The sequence below is a fragment of the Macaca mulatta genome, chromosome 3 (assembly GCF_049350105.2).
Source record: "Macaca mulatta isolate MMU2019108-1 chromosome 3, T2T-MMU8v2.0, whole genome shotgun sequence".
Taxonomy (NCBI): Eukaryota; Metazoa; Chordata; class Mammalia; order Primates; family Cercopithecidae; genus Macaca; species Macaca mulatta.
Genome location: NC_133408.1, coordinates 4,088,980 through 4,107,033, shown reverse-complemented (window position 1 = coordinate 4,107,033; position 18,054 = coordinate 4,088,980). Strand labels below are relative to the sequence as shown.

Genomic DNA, 18,054 nt, shown 5'->3' with positions numbered 1-18,054 from the left:
GCGCCCCGGGGCTGCTCCCGCAGCATATGGGGCTGGGACCCTGGGCCCGCGCGGGCCCGAGCGGACGCTGCGGGCGGTGACAGAGCCAGGCCGGCCGCCTGGGGAGGGGACGGGGACGCGGGACCACTTCCCTGCCCGCGGCCGCTGCCTCATCCGAACGTAAAACGTTTTCTCCAGGGCAGACAGAGGCTATGGGCGAAGGTATTTTTTAAGCCTGAGGACACAGTTGGGAGTTAGATTCTGGATCGCGCCTAGGGTCACTTTTCCTTGTGTTAAATAACACTACTTCACAGAAGGGGGAACGAGAATTCAGGGAAGTTGGCACAAAACTTGGAACCCTTCTCGGGAGGCTTTCCTGCCTGGGCGGACGCCTGGGAGGAGGGCCCGGAGAAACTAGGATGAGCTTCTCCTGATTCGCCCCGGCAGTCTGACTACAGATTTCCCAATCGCCCCCCCCACCCCCCCACACACACGGGGGTTGTTTGGGAGTCATTTGGTTTTCAAAGGCTTTCAAGGAAATGAAGAGTCCCAAAGTTTCCCTTAATCCTTCAAAGTGCTTTTTCCTTTGTCCCAGGTTTATACACCAAGTATACAGGGGAATGTTTTTAGTTCCTTTCAGCTGAACAGTTGACATCTGCCTTTTTTTCTTCTGGAGGCCCCAACACCCTGTTAATCTCCTAGGAGAGCTAAACAAAAACAAGGCTGGACGCCGTGGCTCCCGCCTGTAATCCCAGGGCTTTGGGAGGCTGAGGCAGGAGGATCACTTGAGCTCTGGAGTTTGAGACCGGCTTGGACAACATAGCAAGACCTCGCCTCTATAAAACATTTAAAAAATAGCCAGGTGCGGTGGCGCAGGCCTGTGGGGCCAGCTACTTGGGAGCCTGAGGTGGGAGGATGGCTTGAGCCTGGGAGATTGAGGCTGCAGTGAGCTGTCATTGCACCACTGCACTCCAGCCTGAGCAAGAGAACAAGGCCCTGTCTCAAAAAAGAACAAAGATAAAAGGCGGGGTGGGGGAGAAACCAGGCCCCTGATCACACTCACCATTCAGTCCCTCAGCCTGTGACTTAAAATATCTGCCCCCCTCATACAGGAACCAGGCTTCCCCACCCCTCCCACCCTAGCCAGCGTCTTCCAAAAGGTCTTAGGTATTTGCAAACACCTGGCTGGCTGTTTGGAAACAGTTCATCAGCACCAAATAAAAACTGCAGCCAAACCTGCCTCCGCAGAACAGGTCCCCACACTCAGGTGCCCTTGACCTTTCACCTCGACCCAGCCCTGAGCTTCCAAAACCCCGAACAGCCCTGTGCCAACCATGGCCATCCTGTTTTCCCTTCCCTGGCCCCGCGGGCGAGGAGCTTGCTCTGCAGAGAAAGGCAGGAAGCACAGAGGAAAAGGCAAGCTTGGAACTGCAGTCCCGTCTCCCCAGTGGGGGAACCCCTGGCACCCTCATAACTAAGTCTGTGCTTCAACCAGGCCTCTGCTACCCACTGTCTTTCATTGTTATTTGTGTCCTTGACCCCCGGAAGCTGTATTTCCTTTCAGAAGCTTTGATTTGCTTTCTGTTTTCTGGTCTTCCATGCTTTTAACACATTATGAGGAAAAATAAAACACATGGTGTGAGTCTAAGGATACACGCAAATGATTCGAGAAACTCCTCACTGAACGTAATGGAAGGAATGCTCCCAAAGTCTGCAGGAATGGTACTTTATTATTATGGTTTGCATATTATTACAGATTTGTGGAAAACAGTTTTCCTTTCCACGTGGAGTTTCTTCAGCCTGCCTTATGATTGCCATGTTTCTGGAGTTCATCTTGTGTTTTAGGCCTTAAGACTGGAAACCCCAGCAGGAAATGGGTTCGTTTAATATTCATAGTTGCAGCGTGGGCCACAAGCGTGTCATAAAACTCTCAAAATAAATTGATAAACACAGAGAGTGGAGCGTGGGGCAGCATTTTTACAGAGGGATGGGTGCGCAGCTGGCCCCAGCGCCGCCCTCGGTGAGGAAGGAATCTCCTGGTGCAGCCAGGAGTCAGACAGGTTCCTCTTCCCGACCCTCCCCTCCCCTCTTTGATGCCTAAGGCCCTTCCCTATGCTCCTGGCTTTGCTTCAGGTGGTTTTGTACTTTTTAAATTTTGTTTCGTTTTTTTTTTTAGGCTTCAGCCTAGTGGCTTTAGGTGCCAGAAAATCAGATTAACCACTGCAGTGGCATCCTTCTCAGGGACCCGGGGGGCCACATTGGTCATTTTGCCCCATTGTATCTGGAGAGCTTGACAGACGTGTGCACTAGGTCAGGAAGCCGCGGCCCTGGCCTGGGAAGGGCAGGTAGAAGAAAAGCCCCCAACCCCCTCCACCCTCAAAGAATGGCCCAGTTGTCCACAGGTTAAGTCAATAACCCATGGTGAACAGGTCAAACCAGAGACTGCCCAGTCCCAGCGTCTGCCCCCGGGACGTTGTCTCCTTCGCCTCCTACACTGAGGCTCCTTGTGGCTCTGTGGCTGCCACAGTTGTGTGGGTCCTACTGGGCGCAGGGCCCCTCCCCATCTCAGACAGCACCCACTTTCAGGCGAGGCCTTCCGCAGGCCGCTTAAATGAACCACGAAGGCCAGCACAGCAGCAGCAATGGGCCTGTTCACAGGCCAGGTGGCCCCCCTCCAGCCCTCTAGGGTTGCTGGTTCCGATTTCTGTCGCTGCCGTTAGTGAGGAATTATTTATGTGGCCAATGCGTTTTCCTGATATTTAAGCAGGGCTGTGGCCGAGATCAAGGCTGAGGACCCAAGAGGAGGCCTTTGGGTGTCTGTGTCCCTGAGCCATATGCTGAGGTCGGAGGGCAGGGGAGGGGAGTGCAGGAAGGGGCCAGCCCTAGGGAGAGTCTGCCAGGCCCCAAACAGAGCCAGGGGTTCCCCCGGGGGTGGGGGGGCTCACATAGGAAGAGCACCATGGACAGCCTGGCAGGGGGTCGCCCTATGCTGAGCGGGCAGCTCTGGAGTAACCACCCGCCTCACTGCAGGAAGAAGGAGACCTTCTGCAAATGGAGCAAAGGTCCCCAGAGGCAGAGCAGAAGCCTCTGGGATGCTACAGCCTCGTCCAGATGCGGGGACCAGGACTGGGGCCCAGAGCAGGCCGCAGGTGCTGGCCATGCCCTTTATCCTGGGCACTCTGCCAGGGCCACACGGAGCGCGGATCCCAGGAGATGGAGATGTCTGAGTGGCGGCTCTCGTCTCGGTGTTTCCAGGTGACGTGCTGGCTGCTAGTGTAGAGCACGTAAACCATCTTTTTTTTTTTTTGGTTACTATTTACTCATACAAAAAATGTGTGAGTTTCTGCCATTTGCAAGAAGCGTGCCAGCTGCAATGAGTCAGCGGGTGGACATGAGTGAGCATGGCCAGACTGTGCCGGGACATGGTGACAGCCAGACATGCTTCGAAGGTCACCGTGGGAAGGGACAGGCCCCTAGAGAGAGGTGAGACGGTGCAACGCGAGGGTGAGTTCAGAGTCGTCCTCCAGATGTCCTCAAAGGCTCGAGAGGCCCTGCTCTGTGTCAGGCACCGCGTGAAGGTTGTGGGCACGGTGGGAGGGACAAGACACCTTCTCTCAAGGACCGTCGGTTCCAGTTACGGAGACAGTAACAGCATAAGATGATGAGTAAGGAAAGAATGCTGGCCGTGGAGGGAACTGCTTCCGGGCCTCTCCGTGGGATTTGCCAGGCGTGGACTGAGCGAGGACCTTCTCTGAGGACACTAACTGCTCCAGGAGAGGGAAGAGGTGGGGGCCGAGGCTGGGGCATGGGGCAGGAGGCAGCCACCCACACCTTTCCTCTCTGAACGCTGAGCAGAGGCTCTCAGCAGAGGAGAAAGAAGAGCAGAGGCCAAGACTGGGAAGCCAGACCCAGTGGGGATCCTCGGCACCATCCACATCCATCTGCAACCTGCTGCCCAGTGCCTGCCTGCCTGCCTGCCTGCCCATGGTGTGCGTAGAGCAGTGTGGTCTGTTCTGGCTTCACGGCGCTAGGCACGGCCAGACAAGGATGACAGGGAAAGGGAGGCAGGGACTCAGGGCTGTTGGAGCCAAGCTGAGGAGGAAGGAGCTGGGATGGGAAGCGGGTGGCAGGAACGAACGTGAGGCCTGTGGTGGAAGGTCCCTGTGGCCTCCGAGGTTGAAGCATTTCACCTGTGAGTCTCACAGCCCAGAGAGGCCAAGCCCGGATCGTGGGGGAGACAGGAGGACCCCCGTCTTGGGGCGGGCTGAGGAGACACTGGCTCTCTCCACGGCTTCCGGATGGGTCTCCGTCCATTTCAGCTGCGTCTATGGAACACGATGAAATGCTCCCTCCACTGCCGGGCCTTCTCTTATGAAGCCGGTTTTTTCTAAGTCTAAAAATTAATAGAAAAGATTCCATAGAAAATCAAGAAAGTAAGTATGTAAAGGTGAAAACAAAAAGCACCAGAAATGCTCTTCAAAGCTGACGTTTTCTTACTCACTTTTTATTAAAACAGGATGAGGCGTCCTGCCTTTTCCAGACTTATCTAGGAAGTGTCTTGCCAGGTCACCAAATGGCAAGCAGAACCGTTAGCTGAAGTTGTCTGCCTAGAATTCCACTGTGGCAATGTTCAGTGTCCCGACTGAACAGCCCCACGCTGCAGCATGCGGGGGGGCGTGGCAGCATGGGCGGGGGGCGCGCGGCAGCATGCGGGGGGCGCGGCAGCATGGGCGGGGGGCGCGCGGCAGCATGCACGGGGCGCGGCAGCATCGGGGGCCCTTTTCTCTTCATGCCGTGCAAGGCCCCGTGGAACAGACACCACAGCTCAGCGTGAGATTGTGGCCCCGCCTGACCCAGCTCATCCAGCCCCAGCCTCTCTCACAGTCCCCGGTCCCATGCCAACATTTGCCACTCGATGAGCCATGTCTCCACATTTCAAGAGCTTGTTTTGAGACAGCCTGGCTATCTGAGAGCCGTCGGAGTCGAGACTGGATGCCTGGCCTGGTGCCTGTGGGCCAGCACCGCCTGTGGAGGAGGGGTCTCCGGAGACCACAGGCAGAGCCACTGAGAGGGATCTTTAAGCAGAGGGCCCCAGATGCCTCCTGGGACCCGTGGGCCTGGCTACCGTGCAGGGTCTGGGAGCTACAGAGAGTAGGGAGCGAAGGGCCGGGAGTGGTGGCTCACACCTGTAATCCCAACACTTTGGGAGGCCGAGGCGGGCGGATCATGAGGTCAGGAGATCAAGACCATCCTGGCCAACACGGTGAAACCCCATCTCTACTAAAAATACAAAAAAATTAGCCAGGCGAGGTGGCGGGCACCTGTAGTCCCAGCTACTCAGGAGGCTGAGGTAGGAGACTGGCGTGAACCCGGGAGGCGGAGGTTGCAGTGAGCAGAGATCGCGCCACTGCACTCCAGCCTTCGTGACAGAGAGAGACTCCATCTCAAAAAAAAAAAAAAGAAAGAAAGAAAGAAGGAAAAAAGAGTAGGGAGCCGAGTCCCTGGGTTGCCAAGGCAACCCATGGAAGCCCCTGACTTTGAGCAGGACACAGGGCCCTAAGGACAGCCCCAGCCCCTGCAGTGTGGTCTGCTGGGGTGTCATTCATTTTGACCTGGCTGTTGTGGTTTTGGGTGGTATTGTTGTTTGTTTAAAAAGAAAACACATGGACTGCGTATGGCATGAGCAAGTACAGACGTCATTGGGATCGGCTAATGACAATGACAGAGTACTCTGAAGTGACACTTTACAGAGAGGCCGTGATGTGGGACCAGGCCCAGTGGCATCAGCACACCACCAGCTTGCTGGCATTTCCACTGTGGTCCCTGTTAAACCAGAAAGAACGAAAGTGTGATGGGGAAAAATAAGTACGTGTTTCTTGTAAAACACAGCTCATTTCAAAACTACTGAGAACAAGGTGACAGTTTGAAATTGGGCAGAGCCCCTTGGGACCAGCTGGACCAGGAGGGTCCAATCAGCTCTTCCTCAGGGCCAGGAATTTCTCAGTCACTCCCAGGCCTGGAAGAAAGTTTCCAGAACCGTTTTTACACAAATGAACTGCAGATCTGAAATCAGCAAGAAGGTTCAGGACCTGGGCCCACAGGATTGGAACCACAGGAGTCTCAGATCCTCAAACTAGCTGGGTTTGCTTCAGTTTTCTCAGGTGGGATGGGCCACCCTGGTTTCCCAGGGTGATGTCCCAACAGCGGAGGTGAGATGTCACAGAATGGAGGATGTGATATGATCTGTAACATGGAATCCAGCAGAAGCTCCAGCACTTAAAAGACAGGAAGCAGTGGAGGGCCTGGATGTCCCAATCTTCATCATTCCCTCTCCTGGAACAGTCCATGTCCTCAGGGAAGGTTCTCACTCCATGCCTGGCAGATCCCAGGGAGATGCCCGGCTGATTCTGGAACAAGGGCTGGAAGATTCTTTCTTCGATCACTGCTGGTGGCCGGAGCTGGCTCACGAGCCTGGGGCTGGTCAGCTTCTGGGCAGTGGGAAGAGGTGGACTTTGGGTTCCTCGACCCGGCTCACAGCCCCGCTCCGACTGTCCCTGCTGGGCACCCCTGGCGGGGATGTCATTAGCCTGGGCCTCTATTTCTGTTTTTTTTTTTTTTCTGAGACAGAGAATCGCTGTGTCACCCAGGCTCACTGCAACCTCCGCCTCCCGGGTTCAAGTGATTCTCCTGCCTCAGCCTCCCGAGTAGCTGGGACTACAGGCACGCGCCACCACGCCCCACTAATTTTTGTATTTTTAGTAGAGATGGGGTTTCGCCATGTTGGCCAGGCTGGTCTTGAACTCCTGACCTCAGGTGATCCACCCACCTTGGCCTCCCAAAGTGCTGGGATGACAGGCGTGAGCCACCGCGCCCGGCCTCCATTTCTTTATGGGGCAGTGTGTGGTCCCAGCATCCTGAAGTTGGTGTGAGGCGCAGGTGGGGCGGCTTTGGGGCGGGCCCCGGCGCAGAGGGCCCTGTGGCTGCCCCTGCCCCTGCGGCTGCCCCTGCCCCTGCATTCCTGAGCGGGCCACATGCTACTCTTCAGGAGTTCTTTTTGTTCTTTTTAAACCAGGCTCGACCGGCTTAGGGAAAAACAGGAGATGCCATGTACCATGCAGTTAAAAATGAAACTTCGATTAAATCAATATTGACTTCAGTACTGTACTGGCTTCCTAGAGCTGCTGAAATGCAAACTAGGGGCTTAAAACCACAGAGGCGTGTTCCCCCACAGTTCTGGAAAGTAGAAGCCCAAATGCGTGTTGGCAGGGCCGAGCTCCTCTGCAGGCTGTGGGGAAGGACCTGTCCCATGCCTCTCCTGGCTCCTGGTGGCTGCTGGCAAGCCTTGGCGTCCGGTGGCTTGTAGACACGTCTCTCCAGGTACTATCGCTGCCTCCGTCTCCACGTCTTCCCGCGGCCTCCTTATGACAGCAGCCACTGGAATGAGGGTCCGGCCCGAATCCAGTCTGACTTCATCTTCATTTAACTGATGATATCTTCAAAGATCCTGTTTCCAAATAAGGTCACATTCTGAGCATCCGGGGGATGTGAGTTTTGGGGAGACTCGATTCCACCAACACCAGCATCGAAGAGGGCAGGGCACAGAGATGAAGCTGAGGCCCAGGGCACACACACTGATGGTCACCCTTGAAATAACGGCGAAGTCGGGCCAGGTTGCTCTGAGACATGGGCAGAACAGGCACATCTCAATTGCAGGGGCTGAGGGGCAACGGAGAGTGGAGAGGAGAATCCCAGCACAGCAGACACCCACTAAGCAGTGGGGCTGGGAGAGGGCTCCAGGATAAGGGGGACGACACGGGAGAGCACACAGTGGGTCGTGGGGCAGGGGACGACATGGGAGCCACAGAGCGGGTTGTGGGGCGGGGGATGACATGGGAGCCACACAGAGGGGGGCGGGGCGGGGGATGACACAGAGAGCACACAGTGGAGGGCGGGGCAGGGGATGACATGGGAGAGCACACGGGGGGGGGGGCGGGGGACAACACGGGAGAGCACACAGCGGAGGGCGGGGCGGGGGATGCCACGGAGAGCACACAATACATCTCTGTTCATTATAGATTACCCAGACTGATATTTTGTTATAGCTGCACAAAGCAGACTAAGACAGGTAGCTAACATCTTACCAACTCACAGTCTGCAGAGAAAGCACATCTTTTCCCTGATAGTTCCAGCCACTGTCCCAGGGAAGCCCTTCATTGGCCAGGTTTATGTCATGTTTAATCTCTGGAGGTGAAGAATTTAGGTCAGCACACCCAAATAATCTGGACTAAGGGCAGGAGGGGGTGGTTCTAGTAGAGAAGTGCTTATTTATTCTGAGAACTCTTTATATATTAAAGGCATGAATCCTTTACATCTTTCTTCCACGTTTTTTTCTTAGTTATTTGTCTCTGTGGGTTTTTTTTACAGGAGGTAAACACTGCCTTGTGAGTGTGTCATTCCTGGAGCACATTTGCCATATAGCATCACTGCATAATAACGCCCAACAGGAGCGTATTGCCAGGACATATTCTCTGGGTGTGAACAAAAAAAAACAAACCTGTGGCTAGTACTTCAGTCAGCCAATTGGCATTCGAAAGCGTGTCGTCATTAGTACAGACGTCAGCGGTGAATAAGAAAGCAAAGGACCCGTGGCTGCACCTAATAAAAGGCCGGCAGGGAGATATAAGCCTCTGTGGTTGTGCAATGATGGGAGAGAATGCCCAGGGTCACTGGTCCAGGTGCAGGTTCTGAGTCCTCATTCAATCTTAAAAATGAGATAAGGAATGTAACTTTGAACTCATTAACCTTTTGATCAGGCTATGAACTAAAGGCAAATAGAACAGGTGGCCTGACCCCTGCCACAGACTGGCACTGCCTGTGAGGGAGGAGCTCCCAGGTGGGCAGGGACCAGAGGTCAGTGGCTCGGTGCACCCTCCACTCGCGGGGCTGGGCCGGCAGTTCTCCCTCCCTCTTCTTCTCCTCCCCTCCAAGGGGGAGATTCTAAAGCCCCCAGGAGGATGTCCCTGGTAACACTGCTTTTCCCTTTTCGCGATCAGGCCCCAGGCCATTGCCATGTTCAGATCCCAGGGTAACACCACTGAGCTGTGGAGGAACCCCTGCTATGTGGCCATCCAGCCGTGGGCCCAGGGAGGACGCGTTCCTTTTTTGCATAGCTGGCTGGAGAAGCTGCTGTGTGTCATGGCCGGGCCTGCGGCTGGGACAGCAACAAAGTGTAGGGAGGGTCACGGGGCAACTGTGGCCCATGTTACTGCCCGGATGGTGCCCCGTCCTGGAAGGAGGCGTCTCCTCACAGCCCCTGCCCAGGAAGGAGGTGTCAGGGCTGACAGTGGCACCTGGGAGGTGACTTGGAGGCTCTGGGGTTGGGGGCCGACAAGGTGTGAACGGTTGGGAGATGGGCGAGTTAGAAAGGGGTAACCAAACAACTCAAGCATCTTCCCAAATGTCTCCAGGCATAAGAGGGCGTTGTAACATAACGATGTTGTGTAAGTGTGTGTGTACATCCCTCTGTGTGCATACATCTCTGTGCACACGTGTCATCTGTGTGTGATGTACACACTCACACATGTGCTGGCAGAGGAAGCACAGGGAGAGGCTCCCAGGCCTGAGTGACGTGAGAGACAGGTATGGCCTGCAGGGTGGCCTAGCAGGAGCTGGCCTGGTACCTGCCTGGCTCCCTGGCCTCACCCTCTAACCCAGGATGCAGGCTCCAGCCACTTTCTCCAGGGCGGGGCAGGACACCCTGAGTGCTCAGTGGGCTTCCCGGCCCTCAGTCCCCAGAGGGTGAGGGTCCCCATCCTCCTGGGTGCCCCCGCGCCAGCTGCTGAGCCACATGGCCATGGACTGGGGAAGCAGAGTCCAGACTCTAGGGAGGGGTTTCTTTGTCATCTTCCAACTCAGGACCCTTGGGCCAATCAGAGCAGCTCAGCCTCATTTTCTCTCTTCTTCATTTCCTGTGTACTCGAGGGGCCTCCCGAGGGCTGCTCCCTTCCCAGATGAGGCTGAAGTAAACCCTGGCATGCGGGTCGGTGGGTCCCTGGAGGGGACAGGCCATGCTAAAGCCACCAAACCCCCAAAAGTGTGAGAGGATGAACAGGACAGCGGCAGGGGCGTAGCTGGGTGCCACGGAGGGTGGTGGGGGCCAGATTCGGGGAATGGAGCCCCAGGGTGGGAAGAGCAGAGCACCTTCCCTACATGGGGAGGGTGCCCCCGTCCGCTGCACAGACCCGCCTGCCTGCTCCCTCCACGTGGCCCAGGGGAGCCAGGCCTGGAAGGATGTCGTGGGCGATGCTAGCTCGGAGTGGCTCCTTTTATGGGGAAACTTTGGAACTTCATCTGAGAAAGCCTTGTGCTAACCCAGGGCCCCGCCTCTGGCCAGGGCAAGACAAGGAAGCCATCCATAGTCTTCAAGACTGTTGCTCCCGGGACGTACCGTTTCCTGTGGGAGCTTCAGCACTCAGAACTCACCTGGCATGCAGGAGGCTCCCATGCCACTCTTGTCGGAGGAGCTGATGGGTGATTTAATTAGTGAATTACTTAGTGAATTAATTAGTGAATTTAATTAGTGAATTACTTAGTGAATTAGTTAATTACGAGCAAATTAGTGATTTACGAGCAAAGAACCAAAATTAGTAATTATAATTACAAAATTGTAATTAGTGATTTACGAGCAAAGAACCAAAATCTCTCCGTGTGTGCCCTCATGTGTGCTTGTGTATGTGTGTTGTGTATGTTTGTGTGCACTACATGCATGTGTATCTGTGTATGTGTTTTCTCATGCACACCTATGGATTCGGCTGTGTACAGATATTTGCTGTGTGCTCATGGGTATGCACAGGTGTGTGCATGTGTGTCTGCTATATGCATGCATGTTTGTGTTGTCAGGTGAATGCAGGCATTTACTCGTGTGTATGAGTTACTGTGTGCACAAGTGTGTGTGCACGTGTGTGATTTTGTGAGCGGTGTTTGTGTATACAAGCTTGTGTGTACGTGTGTGTGTGTGGATCCATGCGTGTGCACATGTGTCTGTGTGGGTGGGTCTGTGTGTGTGCACATGCGTGCTCTCCTTTAAGCTCACCCCTGACCAAGCCTCTTGGAGCCCAGGGCTGCGCAGGTACTTTGTGGAGCGTTTAGGGGTGTTTCAATCAAGTTGGAAACGGGCTGGGGAGGGATGGATTTGTTGTGACCTGGGGGAACAGGTAGATGATCTCACACAGTTGGTCATCTACTGGGGCTCCCCTTGGAGGCAGGACACTGCTCGTTCACGCGGCCACTCGGCCCTGCCCACTCCCTCCACCCTGATTTCCCACTGGAGTTGCAGGGATCGCCCCCAATAGATTCCGTCACCCAAGCCATGCACCTGGGCCTGCCTTTGGGTGTGGATGGGGGGTGCCTGGCGGAGGGTGCTCTGAGCACAGGAGCGGATGCCCAGAGGGTGTGAGTCAGGCACTGTGTACTTACACTTGGCACTGAAGTAGAATGGACATCCCGGAAGGTGACATGACAGGGATTTTCACACCCACAGACGCTCACAAGAAAACTGCTCCCAGGGAGCCGTCCCAGATATCCCTCCAACCCTCCAGTCATCCCCACTCCCCCGGAAGCATTATCCACTTTGGGCACTTTGTGTGGCCAGAATGGAGACCCCTGCAGCTTCCTCATGTGGCACTTCCTCTGCCCACCCTCCCAGCTCCAGGTGACCCAGTACCTCCAGGCACCAGCCCCCAGCAGCACCACTCACTCAAGGGTTCATGACAGATGGGTCTGAGCAGGGCAGAGTGGCCCCAAGGACTCTGAGCAGGAAGGGATTTAACACAGGGAAAGGGTATCACAGGACCCAGGATGGGCTGCAGACTCCAGGCGGGCCTCCTGGGAGACTCAGGCACAGAGTGCTGCCCCACCAGGCATCGTCACCACGGCAGCCCCCCCGGAGCCGTGCCGGGAGCATAAAGCCACTAGGGCCACTGCACTGCCACTGCCTCGCACCCCCGGAAGCTGAGGAACAGACCCGCACAGCCGTGACCACCTGCGAGCCAGATGAGTCGGGGAAGCAGCCGGCCTGCAGCCACCCCCGATCCAGCACACGGAAAACGTGGCAGGACAAGCTGGTGTCTCCGCGGGGTGCCCCCATTGTCCCCATGTCTCATACACACTCGCCTGATGGGTGGCCTTCCCCACATCCGGGACCCTGGCTGGAGTCTGGGAGGCGGCTGCCCACGTCCCGGCTGCCCCTGAGCAGGAGGCTGGCAGGGGATGCACGGTGAGTTCTCTCGGTGGTCGGCCCGGCCCCAGCCCCTTGGGTGCAGCGAGGGGCCCCTGCAAGCCTGTTGATGGCAGGTGAGCCGCGGTCCTCTCGTCCTAGCCGGCCTCAGGTCTGTGGTCCTCTGAGCAGGAAGTGTCTGGCAGGCCAGAGGCGGCTCCTGTGTGCGCCGAACAGCCGTGTTTACACGGGCGTCAGCTCGTGGCGCTGGCAGGGCTTCTGTCGCACCAGCCCTCGGCCCACGGCAAATGCCGAATGCCGGTGCTGGGAACGGAAGTGGGAAATGACAAGGTTGGGGGGGGACGGGGGAGCAGCCCTAATGGGGACTCTATGGGGGTGCATGAGGGTGCGGGGACTTGCGGGTGGGGGGCAGGGGGAGCAGCCCTGATGGGGACTCTACGGGGGTGCATGGGGGTGCGGGGACTTGCGGGAGGAAGCCACAGAGTGAGATGCGTGGATGTGTGTTTGTGCGTGACTGGGGTGTGAGTGTGCCCACTGTGTGTGTGGCTGTGTGCGTGGCGTGAGTGCAGGTGTGACAGTGTGTGGGAGTGAGAGCGGGCATGAGTGTGTGCCACGGGCCTGGTGTTGGGTCCTTGGAGGCCAGGGTTGCCCCGACGGGCCTGCAAGCTCTTTTTTGATTTGTAGTTATTTGAGAAGTCTATACAGGAAGAAAATTAAACCGCATTTACTAAATACAATAAAATTACAGGAAGGCAGAATTGTCCCCAAATTACAAACATGTGGTCCCTGAGTTGCTCCACAACAGCTCAGCCCCAGACCAAGGGTGGAGATGGCAGCCCCGAGCCCCGGGCCCATCTCCTGCTCCCCACTGAGGTGACACAGGACCCCCGTAAGGCAGGACCCCAGAGGCCCACACAGCAGGGGGGGCTGTGTTGGGGGAAGGACCCCTGCCTGCTGTCCCTGCCCAGCCTGCAGTCCCACCCTCACCGGGCAGCGGACCCTGGACTGCTCGTGACCATGGCCTCACTTGGAAAGCTGCTCTGGGCTGGTCCAAGCCTCTTCCCTCTTTCTGAAAAATCTGAGGCCCACTAGCAGCGGGCAGCAGGCCATGGGTATGGTCTCGGACTTGCAGGCCCAGGAAGGCCACCAAGGAGCAGGAAGAGCCGTGTCCTGGGATCAGAGCCCAGGCCAGAGACCCTCCCCAAGGCTGTCACCCAGGAGGGCGATGATGGGAGGCAACAGTGGGGCCCAGGCTGGAAGGGAGAGGGGCCGGGCCTGTGGCAGAGTAAGAGCTGGCACGGAGTGGGCAGAGGCCAAGGTGGCGGGGTGGGCACCAGGCTCGGGAGATGCTCGGCCTCGCACCGAGTGAGGGGGGGATCTGGGGCCAAGTGCCCGCTGCCTGGAGAGCAGGGCTGGGTCCTCAAGGCCCCCCTGCTTTTGGATGTTGTGCGGCTACTGGAGCTGAAGCCCAGTCGCCCCGGCTCCATGGTCCCTGTCCAGACACCCAGCAGGGGGCCGCCCTGACCACCTACTCTGAAATCCAGGCATATCCTGGCACCACCTGGCCAAGAGCCCACACGGCCCCAGGGCATTCATTCTCACTGGGCAGGGGCAGCCTCTGACCCCATCCCAGCTCTGGAGGTGCCCGAAGCGCCCTCCTAACGCCAGCTGTGAGCAAACGTCCGTGTGTCGTGAGGCTGAGCACAGCCTGGCCCCTCCGCTCCGGCTCCTGGTGGCTGTCTGCCGTGTCCCCTATGGGGCAAGAGGTTTCTCTTTGGCCCAAGCCCACCTGCCCCTGCCTGAGGGCGCCCTCAGCTGCTATGCTCAGCCCGTTGGAAACCTGAGAGCTCATGTCCACGACAGGGCCAGCCAGCAGGGAGAGGACCCGGGGCTCCCCTGGGAGGCAGGCCACTCGTTCACGGGGCCACTTGGCCCTGCCCGCTCCCTCCACCCCAATTTCCCACTGGGCTTTCAGGGATCGCCCCAAATAGACTCCGTCTCCCAAGCCATGCACCTGGGCCTGCCTTTGGGTGTGGATGGGGGGTGTGGATGGGGGGTGCCTGGCGGAGGGGGCTCTGTGCACAGGAGCAGACGCCCAGGCTGCCCGAGGAGGGCAGGGTGTGAGGACTGGGACAGCCGCGCCCCTGCTGCTTGGCACAACCAAGTGAAGACATGACGCCCGGAAGGGCCACGTGAGCTTGGGGCGGGTGGTGCCTGCGGAGGGAGAGGCAGAGGCAGAGGCTGTCAGCCTCTCCCCACCCCTGCCTCACCCGGCCACGCCCAGCGTCACCATGTCTTTCTTTGTGAGAACTGAGTCCACCGACCCCACCTTGTTTAGATTAGGTCGGAAGTCACCTGGGCTGAGCTGACGGCTGATTCCATCCACGAAAAGAACCATGGAACATACTGGCCTTGGGCCGGTGTGAAGCCACCCACGTACTGTGAAAAATGGCTCTTCCCTGCCACAGTCAGCCCAGCGGGAGCCGGGTCAGGGCCTGGAGCCACAGCGCTCCCCACCAGAGCCACTGCCCAGCCCAGCAGCACCTGCGGAGAATCCCACCGGCACACACGCCTCCCCACACGCCACCACCCCGGCTTCCTGCAAATCCACCTTCGGAAGCCTGATAAGGTGAAGTCCACATTTAACTAAAAGTGAGTTACTGAGGGTTCTTTTCTTTGCAGAGTGGTTCCCCTAAAGGATTCCTTTAAACATGATCTGGTCAGCCAGTGCTCACCTATGTTCACTGAGTCGCGTTGGTTTGGGGCGGCAGGAGCCCAGCACTCCAGGCACCTGAGGGAGGGAAGATGCTGGGTGCGGCCCTGCTTTCAAGACGCTTTGTGTGTTAAGCAGGTGAGCAGACAGGCACACATTTGCTCACTCAGTTCCTTGGGGTAGCACTGATGGGCAGGGGAAATACACCAAGGGCCAATCGTGTGGCACTGACTCGCTGTCCCTCTATTGTATTTTATAGAGACGGTCTCACATTCGCCCAGGCTGGAGTGCAGTGGCGCAAGCATAGCTTATTGTAGCCTTGAACTCCTGGGTTCAAGCCATCCTCTCACCTTAGCCTCCCAAAGCGCTGGGATTGCAGGCATGAGCCAACACACCTGGTCTGGCCGGCACCAACTCTCAACCACGCTGTCGCAGAGACCGGGGCCCTTGCTTGCTGCTGGATGTCACCTTTCAGCCCTGAGAGTCTGGGGATGGGAGCCGGCAGCTCTCCCGTGCACAGAGCACCGCAGGAAGCACTGGAAGCCGGAAAGAGCGAGGGTGCCGTGCGCAGACTTCCCGGCGGGCGTCAACCTCCTGTGTGGTCGGGAGTGCAGGCGCTGGGGCCGGAACCCTGGGCACTCGACCACAATCCGCCAGGGCAGTGTGGCCAAGTGGGCACGTGTCCTGGGGCTCCCGCAACAAGCCAGGTGGCCTCAACGACAGATACTGATTCCCTTACAGCTCTGGGGACCAGAAGCCCGAAATTAAACCGTGGGCAGGGCTGTGTCCCCTCCGGAGGCTCTGCAGGGGGGTCTTCCTTGTCTCTGGCAGCCTCTGGTGTCCCAGGCGTTCCTTGGCTTGTGGCTGCCTCCCTCAAATCCCTGCCTGGCCCTCCCATGGCCTTGGCCCCTCTCCATGTGGCTCTCCCTGAGTCTTCTCTTCTCTTGATAAAGGCGCTTGTCCTTCACATCAGACGCTGGTCCAGCCTGACAGCCCAGGATGATCACGCCGCCGGGTCTTGACCTGATTATATCTGCAAAGACCCTTTTATCAAATAAGGTCATCTTTACAGGTTCTGGGACACAGATCTTTCTGTGGAGACACCATTCAACAAAGAGGGGAAGCCACAGCCAGACCCCCTCCACTCAAAGTCTTGCTGCTTCCTCACCATACTGCCCACCACATTCCGTGTCTACAGAGCTGGGACAGTGGCGGTGCCCACCTCAGAGGTCACCGTGCAGATTAAATTCATCCCCAGACATGAAGTGCGGGGTGCAGGCACAGAGAGCTGGAAGGAAAGGTTTCCTGTGACCGTGTGCTCCTTCTGCCCTTGGCTGGGGGTCTCTGCTGTGCTCGGCGTGGGCGGTGATGAGGATGTCACTGGGTGCACAGCTGGCCCTGCAAGCTGCCCGGACCCCAGGCCTCCCCTCTTTCCAGCCAGGACGTTGTGTGCTCGCAGCCTCTCAGGGCCACAGGCGCACAGTGGTTGCTGCTGCCGTGTGCTGATTTGCTGTGGAGACTCCACTGGGGCCAGGCTGAGCAGGGCTCCCCAGACACATCCGGAGGCTCCTCGAGAGGGCCGCGTGGCAGGCACAGGGTTGAGAGGCCTGTGTGGCAGGGCCACAGCTCACCTGGGAGTGCAGGTGGGAAGCCCCCATACCTAGCAGAGTGCGGCTCCTTCCCGCACAGCCACCTGGGCTCCTTGGCCTGACCCCGCAGGGCTCTCAAGAAGAAATGGTGGCTTCCCCTCCTCCAGTCTCACCATCAGTCTCTGTGGTGTCTCCAGCCAGCACCTCCTCCTCGGATGCCTCATAGTCACAGGCCCTGGTGAGGAGGGAGCCACGGCAGGCACAGTGGCTGGAACAGGGGCAAGTGAGTGCCCACTCCAAAGTGCAGGCAATGAACTTGTGCCGTAGCCCACAGTGAGCTGGGGGGCTGGTTGTGCCCACCCCACGTGATGCAGCCTCTTCATCCAGAGTGGGGGTGACATGCCAGCCCCCACCTCACCGGAATGCTGGGAGGAGCGTGTCCAAGGAGGGAGCTCACTTTGTCAGCTGCAACATGCTGTGACTATCGTGTGACTTCCCGGGTCGCTGTAGCAAGTCCCCCAGCCTGGGGGCTTCAGCAGACACGGCTCTCTCACCATTCAGGAGGCGGAATTCCGGGTCAGGGTGTGGCACCACTGGCTCCTGAGGCTTCTGTCCTTGGCTCTGTCTCCTGCTGCTGTCCTCACAAGGTCATCCCTCTGTGTGGGCCTGTGTCCGCATCTCCGCTCCGTATAAGGACACCAGGCAGATTGGGCCAGGGCCGCCCCATTAGTCTCATGTTACCTTAAACACCTCTGCGAGGACCCCATCTCCAAGTAAGGTCCCTTGTGGAGGCACTGGGGCTTAGGGCTGCAGCATACAGATCTGGGGGAGACACATGGCCCCTAACAGTATCGAGGGTGGGTGGACCCCCACAGGACAGCCGCCGGGGGGAGACACGCGGCCCATGACAGTATCGAGGGTGGGTGGACCCCCACAGGACAGCCGCCGGGGGGAGACACGTGGCCCCTAACAGTATCGAGGGTGGGTGGACCCCCACAGGACAGCCGCCGGGGGGAGACACGTGGCCCATGACAGTATCGAGGGTGGGTGGACCCCCACAGGACATTTCCTTCTCTGCTGGTCTGAAAATCACACTGTCTTAGACAGGGAAGAATCAACATTTCCACCCCAGGCCGAGGCCCCCAGAGCACACAGGACCAGAGGATCAAAGAGCAAACGTCACCCTCAGGGTCTAACGTGCAGGTGGCAGGACCCTGGCCCTTCCTGAGTATCTGGTTGTGGGTTTTGTCTCCGCAGCGTGCAGGGATGGGTGCAGACTCCGTCCAAGGTCTTGGCAAGAAGAGAAACTGCCACCGCAGAGGGGCTGGCTGAGGGGCTGGGATGGGGACTCCGGGACGCGGAGCCGTACACCAGCCCCTTCCACCCAGGCAGAAGGTCCATTGCGCTCTGCCCCACAGAGCCTGTTCCTATGCCAGCCAGGGCACTCCCAGGCCCGTCTGCAGCCAGAACACAGCCGGTTCCGTGTGCTTGTCCTCAGGACCCATTAGGAATGAATCCAGGCCTCGGTCCTGGCCTCC

At 57.8% G+C, this 18,054-nt stretch overlaps 1 protein-coding gene across 1 annotated transcript; it reads right to left on the bottom strand.

The window, feature by feature from the left end:
- Positions 1-5,831: 5,831 nt before the first annotated feature.
- On the bottom strand, positions 5,832-16,098 carry LOC144340120 (uncharacterized). Its single transcript, XM_077997901.1, has 8 exons — positions 15,998-16,098; positions 15,278-15,463; positions 14,950-15,005; positions 12,151-12,517; positions 10,462-10,502; positions 8,534-8,634; positions 8,121-8,220; positions 5,832-7,655 (listed from the first exon to the last, which is right to left on the bottom strand). Exons 1-6 carry the CDS (start codon positions 16,096-16,098, stop codon positions 8,552-8,554), a joined length of 834 nt encoding a protein of 277 aa, XP_077854027.1. The 3' UTR covers positions 5,832-7,655; positions 8,121-8,220; positions 8,534-8,551.
- Positions 16,099-18,054: the final 1,956 nt, after the last annotated feature.